This window comes from Xiphophorus hellerii, chromosome 7 (assembly GCF_003331165.1).
Source record: "Xiphophorus hellerii strain 12219 chromosome 7, Xiphophorus_hellerii-4.1, whole genome shotgun sequence".
NCBI classification, from domain to species: Eukaryota; Metazoa; Chordata; class Actinopteri; order Cyprinodontiformes; family Poeciliidae; genus Xiphophorus; species Xiphophorus hellerii.
In genome coordinates this window covers 28,592,583-28,613,939 of record NC_045678.1, presented here as the reverse complement: position 1 = coordinate 28,613,939, position 21,357 = coordinate 28,592,583, and the positions used below count along the sequence as shown (strand labels likewise).

Here is a 21,357-nt window from a genome sequence, read left to right as displayed (position 1 = left end):
CAATAAAGATTTTCTCTTCTTTTTAATACTTCAATATTTCATATCTAACAGATTTTATTTGACAAATACAACCTGAGTAAACACAGCAATTTTCAAACTGTTTCACTTTTTGTTGCAGAAAAAGTGAAATTTCTTCTTTTGTTAAATCATAATTAGCCACAATTTTTGAAAAGCTGAGTTTATCAACATATTCTTCTACAACTTTTCTTACTGTGCGTCTTGCCTGTCAAATGTAAAGCAGCACACTGTAGATTGAAGCGGATCTCCAGCATTAGAGGAAAACCGCCATCTGATCCGGTTTGTTGCGGTGGGAGCAGCCGCAGCGTCGGTGGCTCTCTGCGTGAGTCAGCCGGACACACACAGAAAACGACAGCCGACCATATGGACCACCGGCGGCGTCCTCGCACAGGTCCAGTTCATCTCCTGCTGATGCTTCCAGTTCTTCTGGGTTTCTGCTGCTCAGCTTCAGATCTGCTTCACTGACAGCTTCAGCTTTTCTGTCTGGGCCAACAGATGATTGATTTGCTGCTGGAAACGGTGATGGTGCAGCAGATCCTGCAGGGGGCGCTCTGGGGCCTCAGTGTTCAGGTCGGTTACAGTCACATCTCCCAGACTCCTGAATCTTCTGGTTCCTTCCTGAAATGATTTCCTCCAATAAAATGTTGGCTGGAAATGAGCAGAAAACTGAGAAAAACCTGAAAAAGTTCAAATCTGACCTAAAGTTTTACAGCTCAACTCATACAAAGGAAAACATGAAAATAAAGGTGTTTGTTGTCACCTGAAAGGGGGAGGAGCCTAAGGTGCTTCCAGATGCTTAAAACACTAGAAATGCTGGAGTTAGTCCATTTTGACATAGGCTGGAGTTAGTCCAAATGACCTGAAGGATTGCTTTTGTTCTGTAAATAAATAAGGCCATTACCTTATAAGTACCCTGGTAATGGCCTCAACGCATCTCACAGTTGCACAATTGTTCCTTAGACTTAGACTGGATAATGCAGCACAACATCATGGATCAGCTGCAAAAGGTCACATCTCTCCAAAACCACTTCATGTATGCTTCAAAACTAGACTGAAGAGTATTACCTACAGGAGATCTGATCTCCTGTTGGTATCATAGATACCCACCCCCAACATGGACTATTCACACTCCTACCTTCTGGCCTGACGGTCAACGACCACATTTACAATTGAAGAATGGATGCTAATTTGAGCCATCAGTCGTTGGTTCTTTTGGCACTGTTTCAGTAAGTCTGGGGAGAAATCGAAAACATAGTACTCCTATTAAAGTGTTTGAACCAGCACAGCTGCTCAGTGGCGAATCCATCGACCCGAAGGTTTTCTGCACTTTCATCCCACGGGTGGTTTTCATCAGAGCAACATCTGAGTGGTCTCCTAAGAAACTTCAGGAAGTAATGTTGTTAGTAGTAACTCTTAAATCTGATAAACTTCTTCCCTTTGCTGGCCATAGATTTTAACCACATCTATGGTAGTGAAATAGTTAAAATCCTATTTTAGCTCTAACGATGATTGAAGCTTCATTATTGCTTTAGAAAGTGTATTAAAGGTAAATGTTAACTATTTATTTTACAGTTTAGCTCAGCGGTAAACGAACTACGTCTCCCGTGATGCTTTGCGCTCTCTCTCCCATAGGAAGTAGTGGAATCCAAAAAGTGTTCCTCCCATCATTTGGTGAAGGCAAGACTCCACACGTGTCGACGGTTTTAGCTTCTCTGTTCTCTCTCTTTTTTCGTTAGTAATTTCGTTTTTGTGCAAACTTTGCATGTTTTTCTCACTGTGACTCCACGCAGTGTGTGTGTGTGTGTGTGTTAATGTTTAGTTGCGTCACGTGTGTCCCCGCAGCTTCCACGGAGGGTCAGTCCACCCACGGAGAGCGGGGAAAGCACAGCAGGCGAAACGGGCTGCGAGTAATTCTTGGTTCATAACAACAGAGGTTGGTAAATGTTGTGCATGTCGACGTCTTTTTGCTGCTAGATTCACTTTAAAGTCAACAATATTTAGAAAAGAAACGCTTAAAAGTGATGGATGCAAATAGAACCTTCATTATTTTCTAGCGGCATTTTAAATCTGCTCCCAGCTTATTAGATGTACTTTTCTATCAGTTGGTTTCAGGAGGTCACATGAGTCCAGTGACTCCAATCAGAGTTGAACATGTTCAGCCAGGGTCCAACACTGGACTCTCTGTTCTCCCAGAGATTGGCCCGTTTATCTTTACTCTGTTTCTGCAGTAATCTGGGGCTCCACATCAATGCCGATTGTGTTAAAAGTCCAGTTTCGTTTTTCTTCCAGCTCATTGGTTTGATCTCTACGATTTCATCGGACCTCCATCCCCTGGAAAAGGTCACGGCTCTTCCTGCTAAAGGTCAGCGCTTGCATAATTACACGGTGGCTTCACACGGTGAGAGAAAATCCTCCTTCAAGTCGAATCTCTTGTGGTTCCAGTTGCGATGGCGGAGCGGGTTCTGGTGGTAGGAGGCGGGGGACGGGAACACGCGCTGGCCTGGAAGCTGGCCCAGTCGCCCCGGGTCCAGCAGGTTCTGGTGGCTCCCGGAAACGCAGGAACCGCCAGCTGCGGCAAGATCAGCAACTCTGGTACCTGAGGGGCTGTTGGACCTGCTAACTGCTCAACATAGGATGTATTTTAGCTGAAGTCACTGGACAGAATTGAAAACCAGAGGTGAGCATCTGTAGCTTTCTGTTGCGTTTCTGCAGAGGTGTCGGTGAGCAACCACAGCATCCTGGCTCAGTTCTGTAAGGACCACCACGTCGGTTTGGTCGTAGTCGGACCCGAGGCGCCGCTGGCAGCAGGTGGAGTCGATTCCAGTTTCTTATTGTGGGATCGAACCTCAGGCGGTTCTGACCCGTATCGTCTCTGCAGGTATGGTGGACGATCTGACGGCAGATCTTTTCTTATTTCTGTAGACAGTCTTTAAAAACAGATAAAAGTATTTAAGTGACATTAACAGCAGCAGCATAATATTGTATGTGTAATACATTTATTTACAGATTAATTCAGTTCTACAAAAGACTGCAATTAACTAAGTAATATTAAATACTAATAATTGAAACTTTATTAACTTTTTATATTTAATATTTCTCTATTAGCCCCTTTCATCCTGCTTGATGCTCCTATCGCAGGTGATTACATTTTATTTCAAACACATTTTTATTATTTATATTTTTTCAGGCCTTGAGTCTCAAAATTTCCCACAGTGAATCGTTTTTGGAGGATTTTTATAGAATAAGTTTTATTTTCCATGTACTAACCCTGCAGTGACTCTTATTTAACATTAATGTAAGCTGATTTGATTTGGCCTGATAAAAGTGAAAATGAGATCAAATAAACTGTAATTAATATGAAGAGGAATATCTGTAGTTGCGATAGTTCACCACCAGAGGGCAGTGAGCGCTCATAATCCTCCATCAAACGCCTGTTAAACTGCAGTTTGTTCTGCTGGTTTTCTGCTGAATCCATGAAAAAGCTGCTCAGCTTCAGATCTGCTTCACTAACAGCAAAACAGAAATACTGAAGCTTTTCCATCTTCACTCTAGTTTTTTCACTCTGTTAAATCTAACTGAACTATTAATGTTTATTCAGATGAATCAAACTTTGGCTCTAGAGGAAACACAAGTTACGTGACTTCCTGTGGAAATAGAAACTGAAACCAACTTTGGTCTCCTTCAGATCAGCCTCCATTTTGAGCTGCAGGATGGAAATAACTTGCTGACTTGTTACTAGAGGTAAGTGTTGCCGCTCCGGGTCCCTCCGTGTCTCTCGGCTCTCTGGAGCCTTTCTAACCGATGAACCCACCGAGGCTTCCCGGGGCCTCAGTCACCTCGGCCTGGGTCGCTCGGCTCTCATAGGGCCTGGTCCCCGCAGCAGCGCTCTGTTTACTTTATTGAAGGCCTGATCTAGAAAGGAATTAGATCAAATGAAAAACTTTATTGTGAGACGTTGCTGCTTATCAAGTGATGCTAAGTGAGGTTACATTATGCGACTATAAGGAACAAAAAGAGAAATATTGAACACACTATAAACACACAGCTCAGTTACTGCGCAGTTAACCTGGTGAATGATCAGCTATGATCTACCATGACAGCAGCATCTAAAGCTGATCTGTTTGTGTGGAGCAATAATGAACTTTTCAGATTTAATCTAAATAAATTGAGAACTTAATGTAACTTCAGTTCTTGCTGCAGCGACTCTCTCTGGTGTTTTAACCTAAAAAGCAGAACTAAAACATTGTAAACTAGTTTCTCTGCTTGTTGAAATCAGCAGGAAGTGAATCACATCACTCCGTCCCTCATCAGTCTGGGGTTCAGCAGAAACTGATGTTTCTCTTGTCTGTGGATCAGAACCGGCTTTAAGCCGTCCACAGATTTCCTCTCTTCCTCCTCACTGAGTTTGATCTTTTTCCAGGTTTTCCTCTTGTTGCTCCTTTCAGCAGGAAGAAACTCTTTGTCTCTCAAAGCTCTGCTGGAAAAATGCATCCAGATCCAGACTGACTCTTACCTGAAAGGTTGCTGTGTTTAGCAATCAGTATCTGCAAAATCGGAATCGATCAGCCAGAAAACTGCAGTCGGTTCAACCCTAAAAATAACAAAACTTTTAAATGGAGCAATAATAATAAAATAAATAATTTCACAAACATTTTAGATCAGTTGTAACAAACTAGTTTCTAACTAAAAGAGTTGCATTAATGTGTCTCTTTATTTTGAAGTTCAATCAGATCAATAGACTAAATATGTTTCAGGCCTCGCTGAGTGTTTGGGGGCTTCATCCCCCTATTGAAGCAGCTGTTTACCCATGATTCCTTGCAGCGGGTCCAGCTGGTACCTCAGCTGGATGCTGTGGTCCCTGAAAGCTGCTTTGTGTCTCTTGAGCTGAGAGGAAATCCTGCTGAGCTGCACACAGAGGCTGACATGTTGCTGAGATCCCAGCTGGACCCGGTTCTGTCTGGAGGAGAGCTGTGGACCCGACCTGAGCTGCTGCTCCCTCAGAACCTTCTGCTCACTGACTCCCTCCATACAGAGCTACAATAGAGTCATGATGCGTTCAAGTCCACTGGGAGCTAAATAAGTTCACTAGTTCATAGGAAATGTTCACTCATTCATTCAAATGATTCACTCTGATCCTCTGAACACATGATGGGAACCAGCTTTCTGCTTCACAGGACAGTTACTGGAACCGGATCACTGGACTGACTGGTTCTGGTTTCTCTCTCCAAAAGGCCAGAAGATGAAAGATCAGGACAGAGCAGAACCTCCAGGACCCATAAGTCCATCTATGAGGAGTGACTGGTCCAAAGGTCTTCCTCCAGGGTTCAGTAATGAACCTGGACCCTCAGACAGAAAGTAAGAAACCATTTTCTAACTGATTCATGTGAATCTATAGAGATATAAAATAAAAGATATTAACTGGTTGATCTTCAGTGTTTTAATAAACAGTAACTTAATTTTCTGAGATATTAATTTAAAGTTGGACATGAAGGATGTTGGTCAGTAAATCAGTAGAGTTTGAATGAAAGTCTGAATGAATTAATATGGATTAAAATGTTGCATGGAAACAAAAACAACCAAGCTTGTGAAGAGCAACAATTCAGATTGTCTGTAAACCCACTGAAGCAGTGAAACCCAGCATCTTCCAGACTGGGAACACTGGCATCAGTCATGATACCAAATATAATTCAATGAAGTACTTAAAACCAGAAATCATCAATGTTCTGAGGTTCTGTTCTGACCCAGTTTCTGGTCCCTTGTTTTTTGTGGACCTTCATGAACATCTTCAGCTCCAGCCTGTTGCTAGTGAACTATTTCAGTGATGAAGAAATGTCTTCACAGGAGGAGCTTTGGTGAGGAGGAGCATCCATCCTGCTGTGCTTTGGGTCAGAATGTTCTGATGGATCCGGTCTGTACCAGCTGCCCCCAGTATGGGAAACGACCCAGAACAGGATCTGGACGGCTGACAGCCAATCAGAGCAGCTGTGCTCCAGGTGAGACTGAACTCCTCCAATCAGAGCTTCCTTCTGTCGTCTCTGTGGAACCAGATCCACGTCTTTAGTTGAGATTTGGAAATTTAAGGTTTAAAAGTCTTTTTGTGGTCAGTTGTTTCAACTGAATCTGTGTTTTTCCAGCTGGTGTAACTGGAACTTATGTCCAGGTAACTGGGCTTAATAAAGTCCTCATTTAATTTGAGCCTGTTAAAAAAAAATTGGCCACAAGATAAATGTACAAATTTAACTTTTTATTTTGTTCGTTTTTAAAATTATAAGTGAAGACTCTTACTCTGAAGGGTCATGTTGCAGCATAACATGTCATCAGCTGTAAATAAAACAAACACTTCATAGAATCAATTTGATGATTCTTACAGATAATTTTATTTGTGTTTCAGCACATTATGAGGTTAAGGGGAATGAAATAGCAGAGAGGATGGCTAAGGAGAGCAGCAATCGGGTTTTGGTTGATGTTAATGTTACGTTTAGCATAACAGAAATAAAGTGTATAATAAAACAATAAAAGAGAGGTGGCAAAAGTTATAGGTCAGCAAATTGCCCAGCTGCCAATATGGTTAATCTGACCTTGCTGAAAATGATTTTTGTTCTACTTTTATTGGTTATTACACCAGGCCTTTAAGGTTCTGCTGGAAAATTGGAGTTTCTAATTTGGGAAAAGACTAAAGGACAATTCCACGTAATTTCTTGCTACTTTGAGCATCTTTAATGTGATCTACTTCAAAAACTAAAATATGTAGACTTCAATCAACCCTAACCCTAATCATGATTATTCAGGCCAGAATATCTAAAACCAAGTTTGTAGTTTTTTCTTTCCCTAAACGAAGCTGCATTAAAGCTTTGATTTGTGAAGCTTCAATACAGGTTTGATTTCAACCCTTTTAATGTATCTGGACCACGGTCACCATGTCTCTCTATGAAAAGGGAGAACATGGTGGATTTCACTAGGCAGAAAGTGATTTAAACTCTGTCACAGAGTTTAAATCACTTTCTGCCCATTAGAAAGTGACTTTGAGTGACCTCAGAGGTCACTGAAGTCTCTGAAAAGCTCCCTGGTTCAAGGTGTGGTTGAGGTTCAGCCTGGCAGATGATGGTAAATGTAGAATATAGTAAGGAGTTATGTTACAGAGAAGCTTCTTCAGGAAGTGAATAGTTTGTGAGATCCAAATGGTTTTGGAGACAATCAGGCAGATGAATGTGAGGACAGCAGAGCTGCAGCAGACAACAGAGGAGTGGAGGAGAATCTGGGGACCAACAAGGCATCCTTAGACCATGGAGGCACAGAAACCACAAGAGGTGAACTGGAGAAATATACTAGAAACAATAACTACATGCTATAGTGAAGAGTTAAAAACTCAGAGAGATAACTAGTAACTTGTCCCCTGTCTGCCAGATCCTGGTTTTTACCTGGATTTATGGCCAAATTTTCACTAATCACAATCTATAGTTTAAAGTTTTCTGCTATTAGTGTAGAATAATGTAGCCCATATTTTAAGAGTGCAAGTATTTCAGCTTTTAAACTCAAGCAGATTGAAAATGCTCAACCAGTAGGTGGCCCTAATGGGTAAAGGCCCTTTACCATTTCCTGACTTGGAAGCTCAATCTGAAGCCAACTTCAGCTCTGTAAAATCCAAACTGTTTCCTGAGTTTGATTCCATGAATGAGAAGTTAGATGGTGAACCACAACTCAGACCTCAATAAAACCTAAACTAACAGGAACTGTTCCCTCTGCTGGACGTTGTTTCCATCAGAACTAGTTTGATTTGGCCATAATTTTGTGATAAAACAGCAGTGGCCTCAGAGGCTATCAAAGAGGACAATTTGATACATGGGTCTATGCAGTTGTTTATTAAATTAATGTCTATTTTTGCAACTCTCATTCCAAGTATTTTGTGTAATTATGACTGTAAATATCTCAGTAAACTTGAAATAAGATGAAAATATACAGATAAAGTCTCAGGAAGATATAGAAGCTTGTTTAAAGTCCATATTTCTTGAATATTTTTCAATTTCCATGTAGATTTTCTATATTTTAAACTTGTTTAGAGAAAGGTGTTTTCTGTTGCTTTTTAATGGTGTTAATATTTTTCAAACACTGAGAGCTGAAATAGATTTGAAAGATAAAACTTTACATCCCAATGAATCAACAGCAGCAACTTTAACTTTAAGTCGTGACTTTCGTTATTCTTACCATGCAGAGTTTTTATAAAATTTGGGCTTTTTATTTATTGATTTACTTTTTTCTCATCCATTAAAGCTGATGCACAAATTGTCTCTGAGAATATCAAAAAATTATTGTTTTCCTTATGTTCAGCTGAAGTGTCTCCTCTCCTGTCTTTGTCTCTTTCTTCAGATTTTGATATTCGGTGTCAGAGTGACCATAAAGCGTCTCTGAAGAAGAAGTTCCAGAGTCTCTCTGAAGGCGTCGCTGAACCTGGAAATCAAACCGTTCTGAACCAGATCTACACAGAGCTCCACATCACAGAGGGGTTAACTAGAGAGGTCAACCAGGAACATGAGGTCAGACACATTGAAACAGCATCCAGGAAACAAGAAACAATCAGAAGAGAAGACATCTTTAAAGTCCCACCTGGAAGAGATCAACCAATCAGAACAGTGATGACCATGGGAGTGGCTGGCATTGGGAAAACACTGTTAACACAGAAGTTCACTCTGGACTGGGCTGAAGGCAAAACCAACCAGAACATTGATTTCATATTTCCATTCACTTTCAGAGAGCTGAATATGTTGAAAGAAGAAAAGTTCAGCTTATTAGGACTGATTCATAAATTATTTTCTAAAACCAAAGAAATCAGCAGCTTTGAAACGTTCCAGGTTCTGTTCATCTTTGATGGTCTGGATGAAAGTCGATTTACTCTGAATTTCAAGAACAATCCGATCCTGACTGATGTTACAGAGTCCAGCTCAGTGGATGTTCTGGTGACAAACCTCATCAGGAGGAAACTGCTTCCCTCTGCTCTCCTCTGGATAACCACACGACCTGCAGCAGCCAATCAGATCCCTGCTGAGTGTGTCGGCATGGCAACAGAGGTCAGAGGGTTCACTGACCCCCAGAAGGAGGAAGTACTTCAGGAAGAGATTCAGAGATGATGAAGAGAAGGCCAGCAGGATCATCTCCCACATCCAGAAATCAAAAAGTCTCCACATCATGTGTCACATCCCAGTTTTCTGCTGGATCACTGCTAAAGTTCTGGAGGATGTGATGAATGACCAGAGAGGGAGAAAAACTGCCAAAGACTCTGACTGAGATGTACATAGCATTCCTGGAGGTTAACTTCGCAATCAAGAAGGAAAAGTATGATGGAGGAAAAAAGACAAGATCAATCTGGAGTCCAGAGAACAAGAAGCTGATTGAGTCTCTAGGAAAACTGGCTTTTGAGCAGCTGCTGGAGGGAAACCTGATCTTCTATGACGAAGAGCTCAAAAAGTGCGGCATCAACATCAAAGATGCTGCGTTGTTCTCAGGAGTGTTCACTGAAATGTTTAAAAGAGAGAGAGGGACGTGCGACATCTCCGTCTACTCCTTTGTTCATCTGAGCATCCAGGAGTTTCTGGCTGCAGTCTACATGCTCCACTGTTTCACCAGCAGGAAGTCAGAGGTGATCAAGACGTTTCTGGAGAGAAAATACAGAGAAACATCTCTAGATGAGTTCATGAAGAAAGTCATGAAGAAATCCCTCAGCAGTAAAAATGGCCACCTGGACCTGTTTGTCCGCTTCCTTCATGGTCTCACTGTGGAGTCCAACCAGAGACTCTTAGAAGATCTGCTGGGTCAGACAGAGAACAGTCCAGAAACCATCCAGAGAATCATCACCAACCTGAAGGAGATGAACACTGATAGAATCTCTACTGACAGAAGCATCAACATCTTCTACTGTCTGGTGGAGATGAACGACGTCTCATTTTATCAGGAGATCCAACGGCTGCTGGATTCAGGGAAGCAGCTCTCAGAGACTGACTGTTCAGCTCTGGCCTTCATGCTGCAGATGTCAGAGGTTCTGGATGAGTTGGACCTGGAGAAGTACAACACATCAGAATCAGGACGATGGAGACTGGTTCCAGCTGTGAGGAACTGCAGAAAGGCTCGGTGAGTCCAGATGTTTTCATTGTGTGAATGCTGATTCAGCTCTATTGTCCTCCTGTTTCTTCTTCTTCTTCAAGTTGCTTCTGGATGTTTTTGGTCTTTAACTTCTTCCTTCATCCTCTGGACTATTTCAGCTATTCAACCATCTAAACATTCAGCTCATCCAGGACAGCTGCAGCTTCTGGTTTTAGACATTTTAATCATTTTAAAAATATTTATCTTTTTATCAGTTTTCATGTTTAAATGAATAGAAAACCCTGAACTGTAGAAAAAAATCTATTTTGTCTGAAAGATCCAATCAGCCAGAGAGAGTTTTACACTTTAAACTCCTCTTCACTCATTGAGCCGCTACTCCTTTTAGGATCTTTGTCTTTTTTTAAAAAATAAAATCACTGTTTAGGTTTGATGGACACTTTAAAATAACCCCAATAATTGCTGCTGTTGTCATGGAAACCAGTTAGAAACTTAGTGGACCAACTTTTTCTCCTCCCACTAGTTTCCTCTGAGTTTGTAAATGAGAGCAAAATGTGGTGATTGTTGTCTGGCTCCAGAAAAAGTCCTAGTTTCTGTCAGATCCTCCCAAAGCTCTGAGAACTCTGCTTCCAGAGCTGGAACCATTTTCCTCATCAACTCTTCATCTGCAGCTTTTGTTGAAGCTGTTAGCCATGAAGACCTGGAGAGACATGAGCTTCAACTCTTTAGACATCCCAGCCTCTTCTAGTTACTGGAGAACTTTTCACTGCTTCACCATGAAAAATGCTGCTGGACCCAAACGCTCTGTTTTGGTCTTCAGCTCTTTAAGAGTTTAGCAACAATTTCTTCTAACATCCAAACCTTTGTTCCTCTGAGCCAAACGGTCTAGTCCAAGTCCGAGCTGTGAGCAGTTCCTCCTCCTCTCCATCATCTCCAGTAGTTTCCTTCATCAGCTCAGTCAGCCTCTTCATCAGCTGCTTCAGCTCCTTTGAGGCTCTGATGCTGCAGCTCCATCAGATGCTGCAGACAAAACTGAACTTTCCTTCACAGATGATAGAAGATCTTCAACATCTGACTGCAGCTGAAGGTCTGAGGACATGAAGCCTGGACCAGAACCAGAACCAGAACCTGGACTTTAACCAGGAACTGCACAGATTCTCTGTGGGGTCAAACTCAGTAAACTGAAGATCAGATGTTGATCAGATGATGACATCACTGTTATCATATTTTAGTCTGTTTATGATCCAGATTGATTTCATTAGAATTGAATTTATTTCTTCTCTAATCACAGACTTGGTGGCTGTTGGCTCCAAAAGGCTGAATGTGAAGTTTTGGCCTCGGCTCTGAAGTCCAACCCAGATCTGACTGAACTGGAAATAAGTCGAGATCTACATAGATGGAGGTGGAGACTCTGATATGAAGCCTGTGGTTGAGATCCTGGAGAGTTCAGTCAGTAAAGTGAAGAATCTGAGGTTTGTTTTCTTTATTTATACAATAAAATCATTCATTTATACTTTAAACATTAGTTTAATTAATGCTTTTATTCTAATATATTTTATTTCATAACAACTTGGTTTAAATGTCAGAATAAAATCTCTAAAACTTTTTACCTTATATGTTATATTTTTCTTATATCAGACTTTGAGATTATTGAACTTTGTTTTTCAGTTTTTACTTTAAAATGTTTTTTACTGATGAGTAAAATAATTCAAATGATGTAAATTAATGATGGAGATGTTTCAGTTTGGTTTGGTAAAGATTCAGATTGTTTTATTTCTCATTTCTGATTCTCATCTTTACATCCAGAATGAAATGTTGTTCCTCCAGAGTCGAGCCACAAACACTGACAAGTTCAAATCATCATTAATGACCAAATCTAAGAAATGACTGATTGTAGAAAAGCAAATCTAGATGAAATGAATGAAAGTGAGGTTTGCAGCAGCAGCAGGTTCCTCAGCTTTGTCCTGAAGCTGTGGTTCTGTTGGGCCGGGTCAGAGAGGAACCGTCCTCTTCAGTCTGACAGCTGTCAGTCGGTTGGAGCCTCGTCTCTGTGATGATGCTTCATCAGGTCACGTCTCCTTAGGAAATAATGGCCTCCATTGGCTTTCAGCAGCTTTAATAAGAACCCAAGGCCATTAATGAAGAAACTGAGTGGTTCTGATCCAGTTACCAAGTCGGGTCTCCAGCTGATGATCAGGAACCAGCAGAAATAGCTCAACTCATCCAGGCTGATAAAAAACTTTGAGTTTCTTTATTGATCAAATGTTCTGGTTCTGCTGGTTTGGACTCTTTAAACCAGTTTGACTGGATCAGATGTTAGAATCAGTTCATTATGTTTCTTTTACATTCAGGGAAATTAATTTTCTACATTTTTATTATTTATTTGTTCATGTTTCAGTTTTAACCTGCATCCTGTTGGCTTCAGCTCACATCTTTTATTCTTTATTCAGCTTGATTTAAAAGCAGTTTGTCAGAGACCAGCTGGACTTCTCTGTTCTCAGCTCTGAAGTCCAAACGGACCCATCTGACAAAACTGGAGCTGTACTGACACCAACCTGGGAGAGTTCTGGAGTGAAGGAAGCTCTGTGGTTTTCTACAGACTGAAGGCTGCAGACTGGAGATATTGAGGTATGTAATTCTATAATTATCAATATTTCTGTGAATAATTATATATAATTGATCATAAATCAAATTAATTTCTTCTGTTCTAATAAATATTTTCTGAGTTTGTTCCTGGACTTGGATCCAGAGTTTAATTTAGTCCCTCTGTGTAACTGAGTTGGACCTGCTGATCTGAGGTCAGAACAGGACAGCATTCGGACCCCCAGTGTGTAGAAATCCCCCTCATGTGAAGCAGGTCAAAGGTCATTCAACCCAGTCTAGAAAAGTGAATTCCTGGAATCTGACAGGAACAAATCAATAATCAATGATTGATGCTTCAACACTTTGATCAGAACCTGGAATGATTTTACTGACTAAAATCCTCCAACACAACATGACCCAGTACCAGGTTCTGGTTCTGGTTCTGGTTCTGAAGTCAGCAGGTCTTTATTGAAGCAGCAGCTTGTTGGCATTAATATTGATGAGAATCTTTAACTGGTTCTGTTGGACTGGTTAACCTGCATCCTGTTGGCTTCAGCTCACATCTTTTATTCTTTATTCAGATTGCAGTTCTGCAGTTTGTCAGAGACCAGCTGTGATTATTTGGCCTCAACTCTGAAGTCCAACCCGACCCGTCTGACATATCTGGACCTGAGATACAACAACCTGAAGGATTCAGATGTTCAGCAGCTGAAGAATCCTTATAAAGACTGTTCAGTAAGTAAATGTTTCTAGTGAGTCCATCTCCTGTCAGCATATTGAACTAAACCCAGTTAGCATCAAAGTAAAGATCCAGTGTTCCCAGTAAAGCTGCAGCTTCTCAGTGGGAGGAGAATGGTTCAGGCTTCCTGATTGGACACAGAGACAGCAATCAGCCAACCAGAGGAGCAGCAGCTTGCTGTGTTCCTGCGTTTGTGTTGGTGTGAAGATGAGTGTTGTTGCTGTGTCCATGTCTCCAGGACGTCCAGCTGGACTCCAGCGTCCAGCCGTCCAACATGTCTAGAGACAGTGGTCCTCATCCATCAAACTGTGGCAGCAGCAGATCTGATCTCAGATCTGTTTGTTCTCTCAGTTCAACAGGAAACAACTGATCAGGTTCATCTTGGTCACAGCTCTGAGATCAGTCTGACTGCAGCCTGGAAACCATCTAGTGGATGTGCTGCGTCACTGACTGCTGCTGGAGAGAGGCTGGAAACACTCACTGATCTGCTCTCTCCTTCCTTCTTCTCTCTGCAGGTTCTGGCCTGTGTGAAGTAGAGAATGGTCTCAGTGTCCTGCTGATCCTCAGAGGTTGAGGCTGCAGCAGTTTGAGTCTAAAGAGACTCTGACTGGATCATGATGATGACCTCTGACCTCCAAGATTTTCCTCCCGTTTATTTTCTCGTGTCTGTCATTTAGTGTCTGATATTGTTTGTCTCTTTGGATCAATAAAGATCCAATTCAAACTGGGCTCCATTTAGAGGCTTCATGGAGTTTTGATCTGAACTGGATTCAACTGGAAAGTTGATCTTTTTTCTCTCTGATTCATTTTGATCCTGGAACCAGAAATGGTCTGAGAATGGAAACATGGGAATCATTTTCAGTTCAGCTCTGAAGCCATGAAAGACACTTGAAACCTCTTTTCTCTGCTGCTTCTTCCTTCTGCTGACATGAAAATGTTCCTCAAAGCTCCACAGATAAAAAGATGCTTTACTGGAAACTACAGAGAAACTTCAGCTTCCATCAGAGAAACCAGTTTAACCAGTTTAGAACTGGATGTCCTACAGAAACTCTGATCTTAGAGCAGTTTTCAGGAACATGTGGAACCTGGAAAAAAAAAAGATTTTATATATTTTATGTTCATTGTAAAAGCTAAATCTTGAAGTTTTACGTCATCATTGATTCTCAGCTTTAATTTCTCTCAGTTTGTTTTGGTTTTTACTTTTTTAACTCCATATTTCATGTTTTGAGTTTTCTAGAGAACTTCAGGCTCTTTACTGTGATTTTACTGATTTATTCAAACCTCAGAGAATCACTGGGATAATGTGCTGATTGGTTCATGTTTGATTTTCATAATTCTTCTAACGCAATGTGGGTTGCTGGATGTTTAACGACCAAATAAAGTTTTTTTAAAAATCTTTGTGTATTTTTTATGCAGCTGACTGTGTACACATATAATAACTAAACCTTCATTTTAATCCTCCATGCCATTTTTGCTGTATTATAAGTTTTCACATTTAGTTTCACAGCTTAAATTAGTAAAAGCAGAAACATCTCAAGTTGATTTCAGCTTTAAGCTACTAATTTAGCCAGCAGTTTATTTTTGCAGTATTCAGACTGAAGATGTTTTTTTAATAAAACAGATGAGAATCAATCTTTTCAATCAAAACTCGATTAATTAAATCAGCTATTGAATTAGAATAATAACTTGTATAAAACTGCCATTTCTGTCTGGTTAATGGTGCAGCAGATCCTGCAGGGGGCGCTCTGGGGCCTCAGTGTTCAGGTCGGTTACAGTCTCATCTCCCAGACTCCTGAATCTTCTGGTTCCTTCCTGAAATGATTTCCTGCAATAAAATGTTGGCTGGAAATGAGCAGAAAACTGAGAAAAACCTGAAAAAGTTCAAATCTGACCTAAAGTTTTACAGCTCAACTCATACAAAGGAAAACATGAAAATAAAGGTGTTAATTGTCACCTGGAAGGAGGCGGAGCCTCAGCTGGGTCAGGGGTTGGAGCCTCAGGTGTGTCAGCTCTAGTCATGTTTGGATCAGAACCACAGCATTAACAACTAAGCAGGTGTAAGTGAACCAGGGTGTGATATTATTTAAAACAATGTGGTTGCAAGGAAGTAAATTTGGTAAGACTTTATTTGAAGGGGTGCACGTCAAAAGGACATAGAATTCTTTATAAATGTTGTCATGAAATGTCATTTTGTAAATAATGACACTTTTTTTATACAGGGTTTACACTTTTAATTGACTTTTTATGTAATGTTTTAGTGTAAGTGTGCATAAAAATCTCATTATTTACCAAAAAATGGACAAAGTTTACACTTTTACTGTGTGGATTATTGAACAAAACTATCAAGCTGCCCTTAGATCAAATATAACTCGGATTAAATTAATGAATGAAATATAAAATCAGTATTCCTGAATGTAGAAAATGTTTCTGTAAGAATGCAGTTGTGACCTCACACCACTAGGGGCGCTAGCGGCCGCGCTGTTTCTCTTCTCTCTTGGAATAGAAGCAGCGAGCATGTTACCGTGTACAGTGCGCATGCTCACTGAGCATTGTTGTTGTAGTCAGCTGGTGGTTGTCATTCTGGCGAAAAGTGGAGAAAAATATCAAGTGAAACGGAGCAAAAGCCGAACGGATTGAAATATTTTACAGAAACGACAGTAGGTGTCGCTGTTTTCGCTTTATAACTAACAGAGACAGTTCCGAGAAGATGGCGGACAGTGCAGTCATGTTTCTCTGAGCTCCCTAAGAGGTCCCGACTCTAAATTACTTTATGAAGTAAAACTATTAGTAAATATTTGTAAAAATCAGTTCCCAGCTTGACGTATGAAGAAAAGCAATAAGTTTATGCCACCTGCAGTCAAGACTTTGCAGTCTAAAAGTGATCACGACTATTCTGTGCCAATGGAATCAGCTGCAGCTGGCAAACGGGAAAGGGAAGCCAGAACCCTGACCAGAACCCCGACCAGAACCCTGACCAGCACTCCGGAAAAAAATACACACATGGAAAAAAGAACCAAAGGTTCGTCCCAGGATCAAATGAACACTGAGGCTATTTTGAGCGCTATAAGTTCCTTAGGACAGAAATTAGATGACCGCATGGAAGAAGTTGGCATGTAAATGAAGCAGCACAGTGCTATGCTAGCGGCTATTGCTAAATCGGTTCAGCTCAACTCAGAGGAGCTAAACGATTGCAAAAAGAAAATAATAGAATTGAGAAACAAGTGGATACACTCTCCAAAGAGAACATGAAGGAGTCCTGAACAGTGAAAGATTTTGGTTTTATGTTGTTTTTAGATTTCCACAAAGCATTTGATTCGGTGGAACATCAATTTATTGTTAACACGTTGAGACATTTTGGTTTTGGAAATAGTTTTCTTAATATGATTACCATGTTAAACACCAATAGTAACACTTATATATATTATTATATATTAATATTAAGCTGTGTGTCTCTGTCACAGGGCACAAGCCCCAGATTCAAAGTAGAAAGGGGAATCAGACAAGGTTGCAGTATCTCGCCTCTCTTATTTATTTTAGTCACAGAACTACTTGCAATAACAATTAAAAACTCTAATATTGAAGGTCTGGAAATAATTAATCAGAAAATAATCATTAGCTAATTCGCAGATGATACAACCCTCTTCCTAAAAAGCATAGAACAAATTCCTTTAAAGGAAATAGAATTTTTCTCTCAAGCCTCAGGGCTGCAGCTAAATGTAAATAAATGTGAAATTATGAGTATCCATAATAGTTCTAATTCTTCAATTTTCAATATTCCAGTTGAAAATGAAGTTAAATCCACTTAGTAATGTGGATTACTAAGTGTAGAGCTACCAGTGTTAGAAAAAATTTACAAGACAACATTGATAAATGTGGCAAAACCTTAAATATTTGGCTTCAAAGAGACTTGACGTTGTTTGGTAGAACTTTATTAACAAAAACTGAATCCTTATCCAGGCTGACGTTTCCTGCATATTCCTTAGCCGTCCCTCCAAATATCATAAAACAGATTAACAGAATTAATTTTAACTTTATTTGGAAAAACAAGCACCATTACATCAGAAAAAGTGATTTGCTAAAAAAAATTGAGGAAGGTGGTATCAAGGCAATCGATTTTGAAATTATGAAGGGTACTTTAAAAATTAGATGGCTTCAGTCCTTTTTAAAAAACGGTGATCTTATTTGGTTTGTTATACCGTCGTTTGTATTTCAAAAAGTTGGAGGTATTGAGCTGTTATTGAAATGTGATTTTGAATTATCAAAACTCCCTACAACTCTCTAATTTCCACCAACAGGTTTTGTTACAGTGGAAGTTAATGTTTAAATAACTTCAGTCTGTGGAACAACAGAGCCATTCTATGTGTAGAAAATCTATTTTTCTAGAAGATTGGTGGAATAAACAAATCTGGTCAATTACTCATTTACTGGATGGAAATGGTGAAATTCTAAGTTTGGAGGAATTTAACAGGAAGTATGGAGCTGATTGTTCACTAACAATTTATAAGAAAGTTTTACGTAGTATCCCTAATGTCCTCATTCAGTCACTTAAAAACAATTTACCTAATTTCTTTATTCCAAGACTTCATAAGATTCAAATTGAGCATGTGGACATTAGAGATAATAAATGCAATAACAAGTTTTTGAATCAGTATTCTATAAATATTATGTACCCAGGAAGAACAAAAAGCACAGTTCTCTTACAAAATTTTAACAAATCTATGATAGTCAAAATTAGGACAAATTATTTGAAATTCCCAATTCCTCCTAAATATAAAGAATTACATTTTAAAATAATAAATAACATATATCCTTCAAATGAGTTCTTAAGAGAGAGATTTAGGTTTAATGTTGAGAATTGTGGTTTTTGTAAAACTCAATTGGAAACAACTAAACATTTGTTTTATGAATGTAAAGAAGTATTAAACTTATGGGATCAACTTCGAAACTTTCTGTCTTCTAAAACAATAAATGTGGATTTTATTTCCTTACAAAACATTAAATTCGGTTTATCTATCAAAGAAAATTTTTTTGAATTTTTAGTAAATGCTCTAATGATTATAACCTAATATTATATCCATAAATGTCGCTATGCAAAATGCTCCCTCTCATTCTCTGCTCTAAAAAATGATCTTTCCTTTTTTAAAAGATCTCTGAGAAAGATGCAGAATTTAAACGCAATTAAAATGTTTGAGTTAATGGAAGGATTTCAGTTAGGAGTCCCCTCTGATTAAGTTGTTTTATTATTATTATTATTATTTATTATTATTATTTTATCTAATTTTATTTTCTTTTTTTTCATTATTTTAATACTTGTTTTAGCCTTGCATCTAATTGGTTTTGTTAACAGCAGGAGTTGTGATATTAGTTTTTTTTTTGTAATGTCTGTTATTGACATGTTGTTTGAGATTGTTATTGTTATTTTTGTATATTCAATAAAAAAAAATAAATAAAAACCTCTGGTTTAGACGCTAATATGCTGAACTTCCGGTCTGAAGGTAGGTGGTTTTTTTGGTCATGTGTACTTAGTATTAAAATGATGCGGAAGCAACACACATCAGAGAATGAAAATGTTGCAATAGGTACTGTATATGTATATATTTTTTCCATTCAATGACTCTATTTAAAAAAAAAAAAATCTGACCATCAGAGAGGTTAAATTCCTGAATTAAAATTTTGTTTTGCTTTCCTTCTGACACAGCAAAAATCTTTCTTGGCATAATGTATGCTGTGAATCATGACCACACCATGCATCTAGCATACAGACTTTTTAATGAACAGAGAATACTTAAAGTAGATTGTTAACGTAAGTTAACCTTTTTACCTGGTGAAGGCTTTTACTAAAAATTTACCAAGTTGACACCATAAATATAACTCCTTGTGCCGGGAGTTATCATAAAAGGGGGCAGTTCAATAAATGTGATTAGCTGAAGGCGGCTGGAAACACTGAAAAACCATCTTCAGCAATCCCTTATTGAAATTCAAAAATTATTTATTGATTCAAAAGGGAAATTAAACTTACCTCATTAATTCAACTTCTTCAAAGAGTTGGGTGTTGGCATTAAAGATCTTTCCTAGCGGTATGTCTGAAATCAAATTTGAAGAAGCCTCTGACTGAAGACACCATTTTTCCAGGACACTCATGAAGCGGATGGTCATGGTTGTCCATAATTTTCTTCATCCTTTTTGCATTATCTCCAAACGTTATACAGTCGACCCCAAAACATAACCAGCATTCTTTATCAGGATTTTGAGCCTTTTTATGTTTCTGGGTCTGATGCTGCTACACCAACAGCTGCCTGCAGAAGAGATGAGACCTTTAAATTGCTCAAAAATTACATTCTCCTCTGCCCCTTCTTGTAGACGGCCTCCCTACTGCAACTGCAGTCTGGTGTTCAGGTGAACACAAGGATATTCATATTCCTCAACCATCTCCACTTCTTCTGCCATGATGGGAACAGTGTTTGAGCTAATCCTGTTCCTCCTGAAATCTACAATCATCACATTTCTTTTGTTCACATTCAAGATGAGACGATTAGAATTATTTTTAAATCAGTTGTGGTTTATCATGTTGTGGCTGAAATTAATTTTCAAACATGTTGCGTTTTGGAACAAATAAGTGTGGTATCAACTTCCAGCCTTTCAAAACCAAAAAACAAAGCACTTTGTAGCTTATTAAAAAATGATGGCATTCATCATTTGATTGGGTCTAAATAAGATGTTTTGTGCAAACCAGAACATTCTAATTAAACCTCAGCTATCGAAGTATGCTGATTCTTTGATACAAATTCACATTTTGAGGCAGGTGCAATATTAAGGGATTCAAAGGTTTTCAAGACCTGCTTAAGGGATTGTTTTAAAAGATCGCGTTCCTGGGTCCGAACTTGTGGTATTTGTTGAAATTCTAGTGCCAAGGTTGCCAGTTGCTTGGATGGCACACTGGATAAAGACTGTGCTTTGGTCCTGATGATTCCTAGTTCAAGACCTGCATGGTGTTAAATTTTCACAAGGAAAACTGACTATGTGGTATTTGTAGAAGTTCGAGCGTGAAGGTTGCCAGTTGCCTGGATGGCACACTGGATGAAGACTGTGCTTTGGTCCGATGATTCTTAGTTCAAGACCTGCATGGCGTTAAATTTTCACAAGGAAAACTGACTATGTGGTATTTGTAGAAGTTCGAGCGTGAAGGTTGCCAGTTGCTTGGATGGCACACTGGATAAAGACTGTGCTTTGGTCCCGATGGTTCTTAGTTCAAGAACTGCATGTTTTTAAAATTTCACAAGGAAAACTGACTATGTGGTATTTGTAGAAGTTCGAGCGTGAAGGTTGCCAGTTGCTTGGATGGCACACTGGATAAAGACTGTGCTTTGGTCCCGATGGTTCTTAGTTCAAGACCTGCATGGTTTTAAAATTTCACAAGGAAAACTGACTATGTGGTATTTGTAGAAGTTCGAGCGTCAAGGTTGCCAGTTGCTTGGATGGCACACTGGATAAAGATTGAGCTTTGGTCCCGATGGTTCTTAGTTCAAGACCTGCATGGTTTTAAAATTTCACAAGGAAAACTGACTATGGGGGGGACGGACACTCTTCTTGTGCCCCCTCCTCCCCCCCCCCCACTCTTCTTGTCCCCCCCCCTACACTTCTAGTAGTGTCCCCCCCTACGGGGGGGACACTACTAGAAGAGTGTCCCCCTCCCCCCCTACGGGGGGGAGGGGGACACTCTTCTTGTGGGGGAGGGGGAGGGTGGACACTCTCCTTGTCCCCCCCCCTTACTCTTCTTGTCCCCCCCTTCTCTCCTCTCTCCCCCTACTCCTCCTCCTTCCTCCTCTCCCCCCCTACCTTCTGTCCCCCCCTTCTCCTCCTCTCCCCTTCTCCTCCTCTCCCCCCCATTACTCTTCTTGTCTCCTCCCCTTCTCCTCCTCTCCCCCCCC

The 21,357-nt window shown here is 39.8% G+C and overlaps 1 protein-coding gene and 1 long non-coding RNA gene across 3 annotated transcripts; both read left to right on the top strand.

The window, feature by feature from the left end:
* Positions 1-1,860: 1,860 nt before the first annotated feature.
* Positions 1,861-3,964, top strand: LOC116723630 (trifunctional purine biosynthetic protein adenosine-3-like). The gene is made up of 6 exons (XM_032568684.1): positions 1,861-1,951; positions 2,308-2,380; positions 2,461-2,610; positions 2,731-2,896; positions 3,124-3,156; positions 3,704-3,964. The coding sequence occupies exons 3-5, from the start codon at positions 2,466-2,468 to the stop codon at positions 3,140-3,142; spliced, it is 330 nt and encodes a 109-aa protein (XP_032424575.1). The 5' UTR covers positions 1,861-1,951; positions 2,308-2,380; positions 2,461-2,465; the 3' UTR covers positions 3,143-3,156; positions 3,704-3,964.
* Positions 3,965-10,123: 6,159 nt separating this feature from the next.
* Positions 10,124-20,697, top strand: LOC116723632 (uncharacterized). 2 transcript variants are annotated; one of them, XR_004340021.1, is made up of 4 exons: positions 10,124-10,137; positions 11,399-11,579; positions 12,558-12,735; positions 13,272-13,405. It is a non-coding gene; the product is annotated as an uncharacterized LOC116723632 (long non-coding RNA). The 2 variants fall into 2 exon arrangements; XR_004340022.1 differs by lacking the exons at positions 12,558-12,735; positions 13,272-13,405 and adding an exon at positions 20,683-20,697 and having other exon boundaries at positions 11,399-11,583.
* Positions 20,698-21,357: the final 660 nt, after the last annotated feature.